Source organism: Mercenaria mercenaria, chromosome 2, assembly GCF_021730395.1.
Source record: "Mercenaria mercenaria strain notata chromosome 2, MADL_Memer_1, whole genome shotgun sequence".
Classification (NCBI taxonomy): Eukaryota; Metazoa; Mollusca; class Bivalvia; order Venerida; family Veneridae; genus Mercenaria; species Mercenaria mercenaria.
Window position 1 is genome coordinate 23,737,879 of NC_069362.1, and position 20,116 is coordinate 23,757,994.

Genomic DNA, 20,116 nt, shown 5'->3' on the forward strand with positions numbered 1-20,116 from the left:
CGAATAGCACAGACCATGATCAGCCTGCACGGATGTGCAGACTGATCTTGGTCTGCACTGGTCGCAAAAGCAGAATCACTTGCCGCCAGCAGGCTAAAGGTTAAGAAACTACTTATTTTGAGCAAAGAAGTTGTCAATCTCTAAATTTTGAGTAATTCAAGGGCCATAGCTCTGGAGGTTCTTACTGGTTGGTAATTAAACTGGACCTATATGTATTATTGAGATACCCATTCTCATTTTGGTTGAAAACAAAGAAAACATTCTCCAGTAACTGAGCAAACACTGTCAATTCTAATTTTGATTAATTCAAGGGACACAACTTTGGAGATACTAATCAGTTTTGGTCTCCAAGTTTTAATTCTGTATAAATTTGGTGTAGTTCCAAGAAAGATACTCTAGTAATAGAGTGGACGCTGAATTTTTGCAATTTTGAGTAATTTTGGCTGTAACTTGGTCCATAAACATTCTAAGTTTGGTGAATAATAGATAAGAATTGCTCAAGGTAAGAGAATGGACACTGTCAATTTTTGAAACTTTAAGTCATTCAAGGTCTATAACACATGAATGACTTGGACTATCTGGCTAGTTATCGAAACTGGCCGACATATTATGCCTACATACATTCTGACAAAGTTTGGTGAACATTGGATATAGGAACTATTACACTGTCAATTTTCTCCTTTAATCTGTACAATGAACAAAAAAGTATTATTAACAGCGAAATGTGCTATAGGTTTAACCAAAGAACCATGGCAGACCTCTGGTATGGAAAACCTCTGATAATAGTTTAATTTGACCTTGATAAGACTCCTACCACTCAATGTCAGACCAATATTGAAAATAGAACTTTAACATACCTTCGCACGAATATTCTGATGCTTCAGTATGCTGGTACCCAGTTGCACAGGTGCACCAGAAGGAACCAGCTGTGTTAACACATGTATGTTCAGTACCACATATCTTCTCTATGGTAACACACTCATCCACATCTGTAGAAATACAAATTATGTTTCTGGTAATACAGAGACTACTTCTGAAAAAGTGCATGCCCCCATACAGCTTCATTTGAATGTAAATGGTTACTGATATGTAATATCTGGGTAAATGTTTAGTCAAATTTTTATAACCTGTATGTTATAGACAGGATAGGAAAATAAAACCCTATTCACCTTTGACATGAAAGTGTGACCTTGATCCCTCAGCTAGGAATCTTGGTTTTAGGCAAAAGTACTAAAATCCCTTGATGAATGGCAGAGTTATGGAGTGCATAGGAAAAATAACTGACTGACCTTTGACCTCGGAGTCTGACCTTGACCTGCGCGTGTCAAATTGTCTCATCATTGGGAACATTTATTTCAAGTAATATTAAAGTCATTTGATGAATGACAGGAGTTATGGGCCAGAAGGAAAAACCCTACTGACCTTTGACCTCTGAGTGTGACCTTGACCTTTAAGCTAGGGGTCTGAATGTTGATCATGACAAGTCATCTTATTATGGGATACATTTGAGCCATGCCTTATTAGAATCCCTTCAAGAATGACAGTTATGGAATGGACATTGAAAATACACTACTGACGTATGACCTCCAAGAGTGACCCTGACCTTTGAGTTGGGGTTCTGGGTTTGCACATAACACATCATCTGATTATAGAGAATATTTGTGCCAAGTAATATCAAAATCCCTTGATGGATGGTTGAGTTACAGACAAGACAATGAAAAAGCCCTGTTGACCTTTGACTTCCATGTGTGACCTTGATCTTTGAGATAGGGGTCTTTGTCTTGCACATAACAAATTGTCTTATGGGAACAAATTGAAGCTATCTAATCATTGACCTCCAAGGGTGACCTTGATGTTGAACCTAGTGACCTGGGTTGCACATTCATCTTTATGAGGTAAATATTTCACTCTAGTTTTATGAAAATCTTCTAAGTGGTTTAGAAGAGATGGAGTGGACACAAAGTTAAACTGTCTGATCTTTGACCTCCAAATATGACCCTGAGTTTGGACCTAGTGACCTGGGTTTGCCCTCTGCATTTTTCTTGATAAGGTAAATACTTGATGCTAGTTTTATGAAAATGTTCCAAGCAGTTTAGAAGATATGAAGAAGACATTCATCACAGTAAGCTACCGAACTCCCACTCTCCTAAGTGTAATGACCAAACGTTTTCTAACCTCTAATCTTTACATAAGTGTCAGTAGGATCTATACACTTCGATGTCTGTGGCAACTTCAATCTACAGGCAAGAGGTAATACCTCAGAACAGAAACTGTATTCTCCATTCTTTTTGCAAGTGTTCTTATTCCACTATCACATCTGCTTATGCTTAATGGATGAAAAAAACAAAACTTTTTTTTCCAAGCAAGTAACATTACCATCTCACCTATACATTCAGGGATGGAAGCATTATATTCTCCACTTTCTGTACAAGTGATGATATCTACAGACCCTGAGGATAACTGGTAGCCATCATTACAAATCACAGTAACATTTCCACCAACATGGACTGGTTCCTGCCTGGACACAGAACCGTGTACAATCTTCAACTCAGGACACATTGTCTCTGAAAATAGTTTATTATTACTTCTTTATTCCACATAAACAGTGAAACTGACTGCAGCACATACCAGGGCCAATTTTAAATGTCTGTAGCTTACAGTTTCTTGAAAAATATTGTCAATCTGAATAAAATTGAAAGAAAATGGGGATCATGTTTGATACAAAAAAATATTTTAAAACAAACAAGTACACTGCAAAATCAGCTCAAAAATGAGATCCCAAACTGCAGTTGTGGTGTAAGTCCCAAGCTTCCTTGACCACTTCTGTATTACAGCAACCTCACTTAAATGTCAAGCATTGACCTTTCATATGATTTCTGTAAAAAATGCAGTGAATGTAAGGAAAAATGCTAAACAGAGCAAACAATATTAAAACTATATAAATCTGCCAATACAGGAATATCCATTTTTATGCAATTTCCTTATTTAGTGTTTGCATACCTATTGAGGTTAATACAGCAAACACCACCAGACATCTCAATATATATCTGCTATACAGAGGCTGCTGTTCATAAAAGCTTTATCTACCATACTATTTTCCTTCAAATGAGGATTTGGGTCTCAAGAGCTTATGTTATAACAAATTTTACTGTATTAAGAAACTTCCATCTTCTTGCACAATGTTTTTCAGTAAAGTTTTGTAAGATGCATTTTTCTCCACTTGCATTCTGAAGTATATTTTTACAGCTTCTGAGCTTTTTAAATCTTCAGATGCAGATTACAGACTGATCAACCTAACATTAAAAGTCACAACACAATTACCATTATCCGGAACACACTTCGGAAGGTCATGTGACCACCTGCCAACAGCAATACATTCTGCAGAAGTAAAACCAACCAATCGGTAACCAGGATCACATGCAAAACGAACCCTTTCATTTACACTGTTGTAATATGGTGCGAATGTCCTTCCATGTTCAAGGGGAAGTAACTTTGGACAGAGAATGTCTGAAAATAAAAAACATAAACAAATCATAAAACAAGGATTTCAGTTTTGTGCTTAGGTCACATTAAAACTCTAATTTACAATTAAAAATCTTAATTTATAGTGTTGTTTCCCAAATACTTAACCTTTACCATGCTGGACACAATTGGTTCCGTGCAGTCTGATCATGATCTGCACTGTTCGCTTTTCAGCCAGTATATTTTTGGTAAGCACCCTTTTTAACACCCACTCAAATAAGTTTAACTGTTAATGGTACTGTCCAAACTGGAAGATGGACAAGTTCATTACAGAAATTTAGCAGGGTAAGGGTAAATAGGTGATCACACAAAATATTCTATTAGCAAACTCTCATATTATCAACGTTTATTTGTTGTATCTTTGCCAAAAGCACACAGATATGACAACTAAAGCATTAAGTTGGAACTCAGTGACTCACACTCTTCTAACATCAAGTCTACCAATAGAATGATGTCAATATTTTAGATCCTTCATTATTTCCTTTAAGTCCTCAATCTCCCACTCATGTGGGGAAGTTGTGAGTTGTCTGGTGATAAGAAGTATGGAATTCAGTGGCACTGGTTAGAGTATGTGAAGCAAAAAGTTAAAAGCCATATCAAACAAATTCAACAAAGAATCCTGACATTCATAGACAATATTTCACATACCTTCACATACAGGTAAGTCAGTCCAGCCATGTGTGCTACATGTGACGCTTCTATTACCAACAAGCTCGTACCCTGGATTACATATATAAGAAGCCACACCACTGAAATAACGACTCGTTAAGTTCTGAAGCTTGCCATTTTTCAACATCCTTGGAGGACCACAATAAATATCTGCAAGAAAAATGCATAAAAATCAGTACATAACTTACTTCTAAAGACACAAAGATTAATACTGCATACTTCTGGTTCTGTAAAAAGTATTCTGAAGCAGCCTCAATTTGTTTCCTTTAAAACAAAGAACCTCAAAAGTGCGACATTATCATGCAAAAAAAATCATTGCTTTTACATCATAGTAAATCATTGTTCATTATATAATTCTTCACATATTTACTACAAACAACAACATAATTCAGCAATAAAACCGCTATAATGCTATTTCTTAATTATAATATGCACTTCCATTTACAAGTGGTGATAGCTCAGCCCAAAAACCTTCATAAAACACAGTATCTTTACTGTGAATTGTCAAACTAAGCACTTATTCAAACTAGAGCTGCTTTTGAGAAAAAGCGTATGTCTCCCACAAGTTCAAAACTGCCTAATCATCTAGGTTGGCATTTCTTCTTCATTATGTTTCTGAGTCAACCATGCACCAATACCTGTATCACTGGCATCAGTATTTTCGGTAATTCAAGGGTCATAATTCTGAAGTCCCTAGGACGATTGGGCTAGTTATCGAACTTGGCCGAGGACTTATTGGCAAATACATTTTGTTCAAGTTTGGTGACGATCGGATGAGAACTGTTCGACACAGACAGGAGTAAATCAATATGTCTCCCACACCACTGTGGTGTGGGAGACATAATTAACAAGAGGGCTTGAATAGTCCTGAAAGCCATCTCTGTGGGAATGAATGCTCTGCTTTTCCCAGGATAGCAAGACAGTGAGACACTCACAAACAAGCCAAACACCAAAGTCTTTGAGTATATTTTTCATCTTTTCTGAGACTGAACATATATCATCATTGTGTAATTGTGTGCATTTACATTTACAAGCTGGTTCAATATATATCAAAAGTACACATTCTTAGAAACCATCAACCTGGTGCCCATAGCACCGCCAAATGCATATCTTTGCTGGGAACTAATCATAAGGTACCCAATCATAACAACACTTACATTTACAAGTAGGCATGGCTGATCCCCAAAGCCCACCCATATCACAGTATCTTTGCTGGGAACCAACCAACTGGTACCCAGTATCACAGTCATACGTAACTGAGGATCCATATGAAGTATGATTGGATGAAACACTAAGATTATCAGGTAATTCACCATTGTCATGACAATCTGAAAATATACCAATTCAAGGGTTGAACTATAGTAAAACATTGATCAATCAAGGCTGTAAAGATGTGAGAAAAATGCTTTAGGCATAAAAAAAATTTGTTTCCAGTATCCCGACCTATCTTAAATTTCTGACCTGACCCTAAATGTTTTTATGGCCTTTTTTAACAAGAAGTTACAAAACTGCACTTTTTACGCTTTAAACATGGTCAGTGATGTTAGAAATCAACTTATTGATGCTCTAAAGGCATAACCCCCTTATTTTTATTCATTTTTAACACAAAAATAATTTCTGAAAAGTCCCTCTTACTGAAAAAAAAAAACATTTACCCACCTACCTAATTTTTTTAGCATGTTACCGGAAACAAACATTTTTTTGTTAGGCCTAAACAGTTATACATGGCTTCAAGCATCCAAATATTAAAAATGAAAGGAATACAGCAGGGGAACATAATATTATATAATAGCTTAAGTGAGCCTAGGTACTTGATCTGTCCTTGTTTCACTTTATTGTATCTGCAGATGTAGGGATTTTTCTAGAGCGGAATAGCAGGGCGCAGCGCCCTGCTCTTTTTTAGCGCCACCCTTCTGCCCGGTATCGCCGCCCTTTTTCCTTTCTTCAGCGCCCCTTTGCCCTTTTAGCACCGCCCCTTTGACCATTAACTAAGTATTTCTAAACGAACTGCCCTTCAATCATCTGTCAAAATATCATCCCAAATAATTGTCAATCGATATGCAGTTATGACATGCACCGACTATACACAGGTGCTGTGTATTTGCCCAAGGCATGTATGCAGTAACGGTATGCAGACAATGACCAACCGAATCGTAACAAACAGCAATTAAAGCAAACTGCAAAACAGAATAAACAAGAGTGCCAGAATGTCACAATATACGCCCGTCACAGCAAATTTCTTTACTCTGGCTGCTGTATTGCAAATGAATTTTAATTTTGTGGTTGTTTAGTAATCATTGTAAGTCTTTTGTTTTCCTAAGTCCACAAAAAAATTCCTTACCAGGTAGAGAGACCTTAAAATACACCTAAAATTTGAAAGTAACATCTATGTTGTACCACAGAAAAGTGGTCTTGGTTTTTCCCTATTGTCAATTATAAAAAAGTTACAATATAAGTTATTTATAGTAACAACTAAGGGAAGTTACTCTTTAAAAAAAAAATAAATAAATAAAAAAAAAAAAAAAAAAAAAAATAACTGAGGTCAGACAAAACACCTTAAGTAAAAAATAATTCTTCATTCAGGAAATCTGTGTAACCGAATGACAGTATAATAGTGTATCATGGAAATCTGTGTAACCAAAGGGCAATATAATAATTTTCATGAAAAATAATGGAAATCTGTGTAGCCAAACAACACTTTAATAATCAATCAAGACTATGTTACGTAACTTACCAAATGAAAAAGAAACAGTCCATCCTAATCCTGATAAGCTGGGGTCACTTACAAAGTGGATTATAAACTGTCCACTAGCCACTGATACTGACCAAGGATCAAGATGGCCACTTGCATTCTTGAGCAATGATTCTGCAGACATTTCTATACCTTTGTAAACCTAGAAATAAAATATCAAGTATGTTGTTATACAGGTCCAGAATATGTGATATTTCAACACTGGAAATAATCTTGCTTTCTACAAGTTTCTTGCATTTCTGTTGGTCAAAAGATGTCACAATGTCATCCAGACAAGATATATTCCAAATCTGCTTAATAATTCTCTGGCATGAATTTGATTAAAACAACATGGCTGCCACATTCCTTCAATGTAGTCGAATCAAGACGGACTATTATAGCTGCAGATATGGATATCTTTTCTTAGAGTAAATTTAGTGTTTCACTGCCATTTTTGCCCAGTTATATAACTTTTGTATCTGAAAATAGCCGTAAGAGGCTGAAGTAGAAGAACAGTATCTCTGTATGTCTTGAAGTTGTGTTTATAAGCTCATTCTCAGTTAAGTTAAGAATTTAACTTACTCTTTACTTGGCATTTTGTTGAAAGATCATTTAGCCTACATGCATGATAAAAGATTTTACAAGAAATAGGATGAAAGCAAAAAACGTTTTGGACATTTCTGACATCGTGAAATCTGATGATTTTCAAAACTTGGCAAAAGGATAGAACATAACTTTTTATGTGTTTCTGAATAGAACCAGTTCATAACCTGTGAAAATAAGCTTTTGTGTTTTGTGATTTGGTCAAAATACAGTTTACTGGGCATTTTATGGCGGGTGTTAATCAACTATAAACAAAGCATGTCATTAATAAAACAAAATATGAGATTCCAGTCTGCACAATGAGTAGCTTTGTTAGTTTACAAAATGTCTTGAATATACTATTTAAACTGACCATCCAGGTTTGAGTTATCCCATATACTTATAAAGGCTTGCATGAAATTAAGATATGATAATATAGTTACTTGAACTAGATCGTAGTTAAGTTCCGTATCAAATTTATCAAACAACAGTGTTGTCTCCTTGGAACCAGCATCTAGCTTAGATATGGTACAATATAGCTTTGGTGGATACTCGTGCCTGGCTGTGAATCCAGGGGAACTGATTCTACCAAAACCTGCATGAACTCTTATATCACAACCTAGATGACAAAAAGAAAATGACAAAGAATCGAATACAACTTGTTGGGTTTTTAGTCATCCTTTGGTCATAAGGCACTTCCCAGATGACAAGATTCTACATCCCAAATGGATTCTGAACAAAAAGTAGTAAGATAAAGATACAATTAAGTAAAAAGAATAATACGTGTTAACTCTAAGCCCGTTGGCGGCAAGTGATTTTGCCTTTGTGACCAGTGCAGATAAGACATGCTGGCTGACCATTGTCTGCAATGTCTGTTATTCAGTCAGTACATTTTCAGTGAACACCCCTTTGAATAACCAATGCTGCCGCCAAAATTAAATGAAGGACCCCACAATGGTGTCAGTATTCAATATACATGTATACCATATTTCATTTATACAGTATAAAACAGAATTTCATAGTATATGCATTATTCTGCTAAGTTGAACAGCAAATAAATTCAATAATTATTGCATTAAATTCTATTAAACTTAATGCCTCGGTCAGTGTTTTATCACTATTATTTCATAGCAAATTCTACAATTTTACCTTTTTGATATGTAATATTGAAACCCTTCTTTGTGTCCTTGAGATCAGTATTGAGCTGTATATATGAATACTCTCCAGTAGTGAAGAGTATTTCTAATATATCATCACCTCCATTGTAGAGAGCAATTAACTCTTCATCTGGCCCTCTCCCATCATAAATCTTGAGTGTATCACCATTACCCAATTCCAAATCAATTATCTGAAACAATAATTATGTAACATTAAATTATACTTAAAACGAACTATTATCAACATGAAAATATGAATTGCCTTAAAGCAGTAATTGCACTGAAATAAAGAGAGAAAATATAAACTGCCAATTAAGTTTGAAGATTATAGGTAAAAGCATTCCGAAGTTAATGCGCAGAATCGATCTTGCAAACAGACAGATGGATTATAAGGATCTTATATGACTGTCTGTGTAAGACAGGGTTTTCCCAAACCCGGAGGACAGCGTACATAAAAAAAGCTTGCTTGAGCTCAGTTCTGCATTCCACACTGTCCCTCGGGGGATGGGAAAACATCTGCCTTACTCAGGCAGTCAGGTAAGATCTTTTTTCTTGCCTACAGTTAATATCATTGCAATAATTTTAAAGATATTGTAAATTAAAAATAGTTCATACACTATGCCATAATATGACATCAAATTATGACGTCGATATGCGCACATGTTGTTTTTCTTTTCCCTAGGGAAAAGATAAGGTGATCTTCTACTCAGAAAACCTTGTCTTTCCCTGTTATATTTGTATGTAAGAAAACAAATACCATCACACAATACATACATCTGAACATTTAGTACTACCATGACCATGACCTTTGACTGTGTAATCTCAGTATCGAGAGGGGTCCATGATAAAATCCTTTTAGTACTACTATTTTTGTAGTAGCTATTATCTTGATCTTTGACCATTAACCTCAAAATCAATATGGGTCATGTAAGCAATATGCCTTTCAAATTTGAGGATCACAGGTCATGTAATTTTCAAAATATTAAGCAGAAATGGTTTTTGAACAAGCACAGTGATCGTAACCTTTAACACACTGACCTCAAAATCAATAGGGTCATTCAATGGCCATGTGCTACATGTCTGACAAGTTTGAGGATCGTAGGTCTGAAGGTACTTTAGATGCTGACTTGAAATGGTTTTTACTAAGTCACTGTAACCTTGACCTTTAACTCACTGATCTCAGAATTAATAGGGGTCATCCACAACCCATGAGCAATGTGCCTGGTAAGTTTGAAGGTCTTAGGTCAAGGTATTTTCAAGACATTCTGGGTAAACAGTTAGAGGATGAACAGTCAATGTGACCTTGCCCTTTTTATCCTCTGACCTCAGAATCAATAGGGGTCATCCCCTGCATGTGAGCAATGTGCAAATCAAGTTTAAGGATGAAATCATTTTTATGTTATTGAGAGGAAAATAAATTGCTAGAGGCCAGACGGAGACCAGCCCTATCCCATAGTGTCCTTTCTGGCATACAAAAACAAATAGCTTTCCATAAAACAAAGCAAACTCAAAGGAAATGTATGATTTGTAACTGTGACCTGGATCTTTGAGCTAGAAGGCTGAATCTTGTGTGTGGCAATTTACATTTTGTGGACTTTTTGGCTTAGTCAACTGAATATCCATTCTTGCTAAAGAAAGTTTTAGACAAAACATAAAAACAACTTAAAATGTTTGACATCAGTGTGAACTTGACCTTTAAGCTATGAGTAGTACATGTAGCACACTGCCTGCTTATGGTAAACATTATTTGAATATCCATGTGTGCATGGGGAAATAAGACAGATTTATAGAAACAATGCAAACCTACTGTGGACTAATAAATAAGACATTTTTCTTTACCTGAAGTCCAATGATATCTCCTTCTGCCCTGATTGTCCATGCAGCCTGAATGTTGCCCATGTAGTTGTCTGGATAGCTAGGGGAGGTAATAAATTTTGGCATATCCTCAGCAACTAGATTTCTATTGTATCCAGCATCCACTGAAAATAGTAATTATTTAATTAATTATGCTTTTTTTCAGTCTGTACAGCAGAAAAAATATTGAGGGCATCTACCACTAACGAATGAGATGTTTTACTGAAAATACCAGTTTTCAAAAGTAACAGGTGTTTACAAAACATGTGACCCCCGCCCCCTCGATCCCCATGTTGGCCTGTCAGACACCCCTAAAAGGGGCTGAGTAGATTTCTTTTTGTCCTTGGCTACACCTGTCACTCATGGAATCAGAAGGATATTTAAAAAAACTATAAGCATCCCAGGTCTTAGACACTTAGAGTATAAAAAGCATTTTCAAAAAAAAAATGTATGAAATCCCTCAAAAAAAACTGAAACAAGGGTGCAGAATGTCACAATATACGCCCGTCACAGCAAATTTGTTTACACTAGCACCTGTATTTGCAAATGGAATTTTAATTTTCTAGTTGTTTACAATGTTGTTTTTTTTAGAAATTATTGTAATTCTTTTATTTTTCTAAGTCCACAAAAAAAATCCTTACCAGGTAGAGATACCTTAAAATACACCCAAAATTTGAAAGTAATATCAATGTTGTACCACAGAAAAGTGGTCTTGGTTTTTCCCTACGGTCAATTATAAAAAAGTTACAACGTAAGTTATTTATAGTAACAACTAAGGGAAGTTAATCTTTAAAGAGAAAAAAAAAAAAAAAAAAAAAAAAAATCGAAAAAAAAAAATTACAAGTCCACACAAAAATCCTTACCAGGTAGAGATAGCTCAAAATACACCTCAGAATTTGGTTGTAACATGCAATTGTACTACAGAAAAGTGGTTCGATTTTTCCTACGGACTTGTAATTGAAAATAAAATACAATAATAATGCATTTACATGTTACAGCTAGGAGTAGGTTGAAGGATTAGGGACTGTGAATGACACTTCCGTACCTTGATTTAAATTGTCCAGTTAATCAAAATCCATAAAATGCCAGGGAAGTTTGAAGGTTTTAGTCAAGTATTTTCGCTTTCTGAACATTAAGTAAACTTTAATGTGACCTTGCCTTTAACCGATGATCATAGGGGTCTATCCCGCATGACATGTCATCAAGTTAAGGATGAACATTTTATGTTTGAGAGATAAATTCAGAGCATGACGAGAAGCAAATGCCTCCTGGCAAAATAATCAATGTTCCATTAACTCTAAGTGTGATTGATTAACCTGGGACCTGGATTCTTGGCTAGAACTCGTCTTGTGTGTGGAATTTACATTTTGTCTTTGCTTACTCAACTTATATCCATGCAAAGAAAGTTTTAGGACAAAAGTTTTCATCTTAATCTTTGACCATCAAGTGTGACTTGACCTTAGACTAGATGTTTGGACACTAGCCACTCTCTTATGGTAAACAACTGTGCCAGTGTACATCAAATCAGTTTCATGAGAAAGAATGCAACCTCGGACAAATAATTATGACATTTTTCTTCCTGTATCCAATGTGACCCTCCTAGTGTGACTTGACCATGCAGCCTGGGCCCTGTTTTGCGCTGGAATCGCTATGAGAGTAATAATTTTGGCCATACTTCTCATCAAACTAGATTCTATTGATCCGAGCATCCACGAACAAAGTAATTCATTAATTTGACTTTGCTTACAGGTATGACTTACCTTAGAATAGGATGTTTTACGAACATACCGTTTCAAAGAGGGTTGACAAACTGTGCCCCCGTCCTCGATCCCCATGATTGTGATCAGAATCCCGAAAGGGTCTGTGGATCGCCGCACACCTGCCCAAACCGCATACCTTAACGCCAGGGCTGATCCTTAGAGTATACAGCCATTTTCAAAAGGATGTTATAAAAATCATAAGATGGAATTTGACATCTGAATAATTTTAAAATGATTTAACCACTGAAAATATGAAATTACATTAAATGTACTTGTTAAATGATTAAAGAAAGGGGGATAATCCATCAGGGCTTGATTGAATGTAATGATTTCCTTTGTCTTGTTCACTATACATTTGAGTCAAAAACAAAGAGGATGCATAAAAAGTTACATTGTTAATTTCACACAACATCCAATCAATAAATGCAAAACTAGAGTGCTTGAGATATATGTTTATAAAGTTTAATTGAGTCTATATGTATGGGTGTGAAGGACAACTTGTCACTCCGTCTGTCAGTCAGAATGTCACTTTACACATTCATTAAATCACAACATTTAGAAAATTGACATTACAAGGTGGCTGTATGTTTACTTTAAAATTTCAATTTCTCTAAACATCTCTACAGACACAGATAAAAAATGTAACTTTCATTCATCTATGGAATTTTCCTCATATCATCCAGAAACATGCTTATGTGTGCTAAGTATAGGTTATAGATCATTTATTGACCTTTAATGAAAGTCATGAGAAGGTAAATACTTGATTTATAACCTATATATAAGCAAGTAAAGCTGCAGGTAATCCTATTCAAATTATTTCTGTACTAATTACACATACTTTACTAATAATGCAAGTGAATTTTCTGACTGACATGTAAAAAAACTAGTGCACAATTTTGAGGCCCTACATGCAAGCACAAAATCAGTGATGGTTACAGTAATGCACTGATTATTTAATTGCTGTTGCTAAAACTGATTATAGACAAATATTTTTATTAAACTGATCTAGGCTGGCTTAAAAAAAAAAGATTTATCTCCAGTGTGGTTTACTTTAGTAAGTTAATGTATGTCAATGGGTGAATTGTCATGATTTTCCAGTTGTGTAACATCATTACTGATGTATGATGCATCGATGTCTTTAACAGGTACTAAACATTAGGAATACACGGCTGATTAAACATAATATGAGCCATGTCATGAGAAAACCAACATAGTGGCTTTGCGACCAGCATGGATCCAGACCAGCCTGCACATCCGCGCAGTCTGGTCAGGATCCATGCTGTTCACTTTCAAAGCCTATTTCATTTAGAGAAACTGTTAGCGAACAGCACAGATCCTGACCAGACTGCGCGGATGCGCAGGCTGGTATGGATCCATGCTGGTCGCAAAGCCACTATGTTGGTTTTCTCATGGCACGGTTCATATTTATTTATTTATTTATACCGATGAACACATTAATAATTTCTACAATGGCCTGTCAGTATGATTTAAAATGTGAATATAGGAGAGATCGCCCTGACCTCACGCATTAACACCTGTTTATCTGGTGGTTGGCAAAACAAATGTATGGGATCGGAATTTTTAATTTAATAACTCTTTCGCTCATTTATGGATTTTAAAAATTCAAAAAGTTTTGAAATGCTTACGATTTTCATATTTTCTCATTAAAATATCTTTTTGAAATGAATGACCATTTTAAATGACATATGATTTTAATAGTGGTGTAGCGATGCTCCAAACTTTTAGAAAAAACACTGTAAGTTAAGCGTTCATAATAAAGCCATTTTATTTCGAAATGATAATTAAAAGTAATCAATAAATTGCTTGTTTTATATCCTTTCCATTGATCAAAAAATTATTGATATCATTTGTGTTTTAAGAAAGTTTAAGCCGTTAGAAAAACATCACTGTTTACAAAAAAACATGGACGCTCGGCATCTGCCCACCCAAACTTTGTCTTATCAGTTCTAAAAATAGAAAATACAAGGGATTTGTATACAAACACGATCTCTCCTATTGTCTTGATGAGAAAATTGTTCATTCGTATGAAATAATAAATCTGATTTCCTAAATGCTTGGTACTTTAGTACCTGACATAATATCATGACATACTAACAAGATATCTGCAAAGTTTAAAGAATAAAGAAAAATATTTTGTCTGTATATAGAGGGGGTGGAGAGGGGGAAGGGGTGGGGGTGGGGGAGTTGACTTGAACTCAAGTGTTGTTCTTTGGGATCATGGAGTACACATATTTTTACTGTAAAAGAATTCAACTTATGCCTGAGCTAGGGAGCGTGTTGCAAATTTCATAAGCTCTCATGAACAGACTCAATCAAACCGCACTCTGCACATCATCACATCACCACCTACCTATAGACTATTTAACTGTACCTCTAATTTTCTTATAATAATTCTGTTACATATTATCTAATTTTGTTAGTCGAAAGGGAAAGGGCCGCCTTGTGAGGACAAGGAAATCAAGTAAAAGAATTGGGAATAAATTACATAGATCACCAGAACCATGAAATCCTTGAAAATTAGTTGTCCACCAATCTCATTAACATTTTTCTGATGTAAGACCAGCTTCTTTATACTACATGGCAAAAACAGCTTATTAAATTTTAACTAAACATAAGGCTTAATTCTCAAAACATAAAGTTACAAATTTAATAGCACTAAACTTTTTTCTACATAACATTTAAAATACCCATGTTTAACACCCACAGTTACAAATTACCTATCACCGCATGACCCCAAATAAATTAAGATAAATTTTTTTTAAAAATTGAAGGCAATCTCACCTGGAGCCTGGGTGTGTGTAAACATACAAAACTAATGGAGTAATTATAATGTGGTTACAAGTTAATTTACTTTTACCTACAGACTATACATCAATGTAGAAACTTTGAGGAGCATGCATCTTTGCAGAGTGCTGAAGTCATGTGGATAAAACCTTGTATAATTTATAACAGTACTTCGAAGTTTTAATCAAACCTGTCATACACCACTGTATAACCTTGTAGTTGAGGGGTTAAAGCACTATCTTTTTTGGAAATTTATTCATTTTGCCTCCCTCATACAGCAAATGAAGTCCATAATAAAATTATCCTTATTTTTTGTATATGCATTAACTGTAGGGATGGAGAAAAACAAAATTATTCCTATCTCAGAAAATAAAGAGATTGTTAATGCTTTCTCCTTGTGCACTTAAAAAAAACAACGTTGCAGATTGAACAAAGGCAATATGATCATTGTTGGTATGTTAAGGAGATGATATACTGGTATCTTGTGGGAATAATGTCCCCTGTATCAGTTAAGTTCTAGAAAATATATCATGAATGTCATTTTTTTTAAACAAAGAAGAATATTCATTTCAGTGGTACCTCTTTGAGATGCTACTTTGGTTGTGATAAAAATTAGACACAAAATTAAGTAATCAATTAAATGTTTTTGTGGTTTTACTTTAGATCCTTCCAACCATTTTTTTTTTACAGATTTTATTTGATATTTTAATGCAAACTATTTGAAAAGGGAGCTAACCCTTCTCTGGAGTGCTGAGCTTTACAAGCTTTAATGTCTATGATGATTATAAGTTTCCTGGTATTTACTGGTTAGAACCAAATACCTGTAAAATGACAGCAAGTTATTCGGCAACATCAACAGTAGTCAAGATTGATTAAGACTTAACTGTTTCCAACAGGTAATATGTTACTTTAAATGAGAACTTAACACTTCCTTAGTACAAAAAATGTAATTAATGACCTTCTCTTTTAAGTGTTTTGCTTTTGTGTGCTTTTCCATCAGCAAAACAAAAGAAAGTTCTGCAAATGAAGCATGACATAATCTCACAAGTATCAAACTGCTTTCTATTGCTTACACTCTCCTTCATTACAGGAAATATTGTTTTAATACTTTGTTTTTAAGCATAAAACACTTTTAACTAGAGTAGGAAATATTGTTTTAATACTTTGTTTTTAAGCATAAAACACTTTTAACTACAGACTGCTTTTAGTCAGGTCTCCCCATACCTCTTCATTCAATTGTGAATTGATCTGCAATATCCAGCCATATCACATAGACATTTTGTGATAAAAGTTACAATATCCAGCCATATCACAGACATTTTGTGATACAAGTTACAATATCCAGCCATATCATATAGACATTTTGTGATACAAGTTAGTACTTCTGGAAGCAGAAAGGGAAATGAGAAATTGAATACAACCATGTAACTAATTAATATCAATATTAAACAAAAGGCTTGAAAAGCTGTTTGTAAAACACATATGCTCCACATGATGACCTCTCACAGCAGATTATATACTATGGTATTAAATATACTGTCACCTTGACATTGGCAAGCCATTTTTTTTTCTTTTTCATTCAACGGGAATACAAAACTAGCCTAGTCTCAAATGTTTAACAAGAGCTGTTTGTAAAACATGTATGCCCTCATAATTGGTTGTCCCATTACAGCACGGTGATCACTAAGACCTTGGCCTTTGACCTACTAACCCTCAAAACAATAAAGGTCATCGACTTCATAAGCCAAATTATGCTATTAAGTTTGAAGACACTATGTCAAGTAGTTCTCAAGTTATTGAGTGGAAACCATTTTCAAGGTTCATGACACTGTACCTTGACCTTTGACTTACTGACCCCAAAAACAATAGGGGTCTTCTAATTCATTAAGCCCAATCATGCTATCAAGTTTGAAAGTTCTTTCTCAAGTGATTTTTAAGTTACCATGCAAAAATAGTTTTCAATGTTCAGGTCCCTGTGACCTTGACCTTTGACCAATTACCCCCAAAAACAATAAAGGTCATCTACTTTATACGCCCAATCATGCTATCAAGTTTAAAGTTTCTGGGTAGAGTGGTTCTCAAGTTATTGAGGGGAATACAGTTTCCAATGTTAAGGCCCCTATGACCTTGACCTTTGACCCCAAAAACAATAGGGGTTATCTACTTCATAAGCCTAATCATGCTTTTAAGTTTAAAAGTTCTAGGTTGAGTGGTTCTAAGTGCTTGAGCGGAAACCGTTTTGAAAGTAAGTTCCTTTGACCTTGACCTTTGAAACTCTGAACATAAAAACAATACTAGGAATCATCTATTTCATAGACAAATAGCGGTAAGTCATTTATAAACAAAAGGAATAGTAAAGGAGATGATATGGACCCCTGTGGAACATGTCATGTATTCAGGCATTCTAAATGATACGTACAAGATGTTGGAACAAGTCGGAAACAATGCATACTGATACTATTTCACTTTGATTATTTACATTGTACTCAGAAGTTACGATAGACTCATAATTTCACAAAGTTCAAGCCATTGTTGAATCAGTATAATATTTAAGTCATGATGTCATGTTAAAATATGCATTTCCATTTGCAGACATATATTATGCATTGTCATATCATGATATTTTTATGCCTGTAAGTAAACATTTAAAATGCTTCCATCTCTTTTGTTGTACAGTGTAGACTTTCATTTTACATATTTGGTACATGAAGTATATTAATTTTAACCTGTGTAACTCAGACCAAGTTCTTGCACACCATACCTATAATCCAGACTATTTTAATATGTGAAGGTGTGTGTGCAATAATGGCAAATTCTGTCGACACTTCGGCTATTGCAATGTACTTTTTTGAGAAATAACGAATGGAAACAGAAAAATAGCACTCAGGTCCTTTACACAGATAATTCATCTTTATACGTCTGATGATAATTAATACTCGAAACAAAAATTTTCCACTGCAGTCTTTGAACTGAACTAAGAAAACAGTACTTGATGTTTTTAACATATTGTCCCATTAGAATAGAGTTTGTTTTACAGCAGCTACGAAATTCCTCAGAAATTATATCAGGTACCCCACCCACCTCTACTCTTCATTCCAAAATCCCATGGCCCTTAAAGGATTTTACAAAGTGATAGAGACACGGTGGCGATACCTTGGGTATGCAGGGGTGCCAAATTTAACCTTTTTTCATGGTAACTTTATTAATACTTAACCAATTTAAATGAAATAAAGACGAGTGCCCGCCCATACGAAAACTACAGCCTCGGTTGTAGGGCTTGGTCATCTGGGTTTTCATATTTTGTGTGAAAAGTGCAATGGCGCATTCTGATGAAACAAATCCAACTGTTTGTACTTTTAAAAAAAAATACGAAACTCGTGTGCCCAAGCCTAACCATCGAGGCTGTAGTTTTCTTATGAGCAGGCACTCGTCCTTATTTCGTTTAAATTGGTTAAGTATTAACAAAGTTATCATGAAAAAAATATAAATTTTGCACCCCTGCATACCCAAGGTATCGCCACCATGAGAGATAAATCTATGAGACTCCTGGTAACAAAGACAGAATGAGAGTATACTTCCTTCCTACTGGCTGGACAATTGTAAGACTGAATTCTAAATAAACTAATCAAATGCCGAAGATTTCGAGACAGGCCAAGGTATATTTGTACCCATGTGTAGTTCTTTAAATTCCATTTGACAGTATCTTCATTTCGAGGAACAACAGTTTCATGAAAACAAGGAAATATGGTAAGTTCAAAAACAAGATTAAGTGCCCATTGCATCTGTGGTTTATCTTTTGAGTGTTGCACTAGACATGCATTCAATCTTGTGACCCTACTTTAAACTCAAACAATTTTTAAAGCCACTTTCAATGACTCTACTTAATGGTTTGTCAGTTTTTCTTTATGGGATTCTCAATCACAAAGATGTGCATGTTAAGAAGCTCTGAAAAATATCTCCCTGAACCTAGAAATGTGTCAACAGGCCATGGATGCCCCTGCAAGTATGAGTCTTATGAGCAACAGCACTGGGACAATAGAACACCTATACAGGAGTTATGGTTGAAGTTTGTACCAAGTTTTCTGAACTGAAGTATGACCTTGACCTTTCAGCAAGGAGATTTAGTCTTGACAAACCTTAATATGATGGATGTTTGTGCTAAGTTATTTGCTTATATGGTTGTTAACCTTTAGCCTGCTGCCGGCAAGTGATCCTGCCTTTGCGACCAGTGCAGACCAAGATCAGCCTGCACATCCGTGCAGTCTGATCATGGTCTGCACTGTTCGCTATTCAGTCAGTAAATTTTCAGTGAACACCCCTTCGAATAATAAATGGTATTGCCCAAATTTAATGATGGACCAGTCCATTATAGAAATTTAGCAGGCTAAGGGTTAAGTGTGCCAGATGTAGCACTTATACATGTGACTCATGTTGAAATGTTGTAACTGTAGGAGGAGGAACTGGGGCTAAAATTCATGACCCCTGTTCTTTGCTCTAACTGACTGTTCCAAGAAGGGTCATAATACATACAAGTGACTACTACTGCAGACATCTGAAGTCTAAATTCATATACTGTGTCCATATAAAATCAGACCAGATCTGTACAGATCTCTTGCAAATCCTCCCAATTAATCTGTTTTTAAACATATGGTTGGAATCAGTGCCATCTAATAAACAATTTATCCTGCACATAATTTCCTGTCAGAAACAGAATCAAACATGCCCTATTGCATTAAATTCTAAGTGCAGTGAGCCATTAGTTATATTTCACACATAATATGACAGCAGCCAGGATTATGGCAGGCCCCACCCAGTGCATGGAAATGCCAATGCTGTGCAGATTTTTTTATAAAAAATAGTATTCCCCTGCTGTATTTGTCCAAATAAACAAACTTGTTATGTTAATTTCAAAATTATGCAACATCCTGGCACAGGAAACCAACTCCTTTAAAAATACAAATTTCAACTATGTCAAATAATGAAACTAGCTTATGACAAAAATATTTCTACCCATTTTGAAATTCTTCTGACTTGCA

At 35.2% G+C, this 20,116-nt stretch overlaps 1 protein-coding gene across 1 annotated transcript in view; it reads right to left on the reverse strand.

The window, feature by feature from the left end:
- The window catches only part of LOC123562034 (uncharacterized), a 156,262-nt gene that overhangs the window by 84,856 nt on the left and 51,290 nt on the right, over window positions 1–20,116 (reverse strand). The window contains exons 8-16 of the mRNA XM_053524837.1: window positions 10,501–10,640; window positions 8,654–8,852; window positions 7,948–8,123; window positions 6,926–7,085; window positions 5,349–5,519; window positions 4,171–4,341; window positions 3,322–3,507; window positions 2,385–2,564; window positions 858–989 (exon numbers count right to left, since the gene is read on the reverse strand). Coding sequence (XP_053380812.1) covers window positions 858–989; window positions 2,385–2,564; window positions 3,322–3,507; window positions 4,171–4,341; window positions 5,349–5,519; window positions 6,926–7,085; window positions 7,948–8,123; window positions 8,654–8,852; window positions 10,501–10,640 — 1,515 coding nt within the window. The remainder of the gene's footprint in view (window positions 1–857; window positions 990–2,384; window positions 2,565–3,321; window positions 3,508–4,170; window positions 4,342–5,348; window positions 5,520–6,925; window positions 7,086–7,947; window positions 8,124–8,653; window positions 8,853–10,500; window positions 10,641–20,116) is intronic.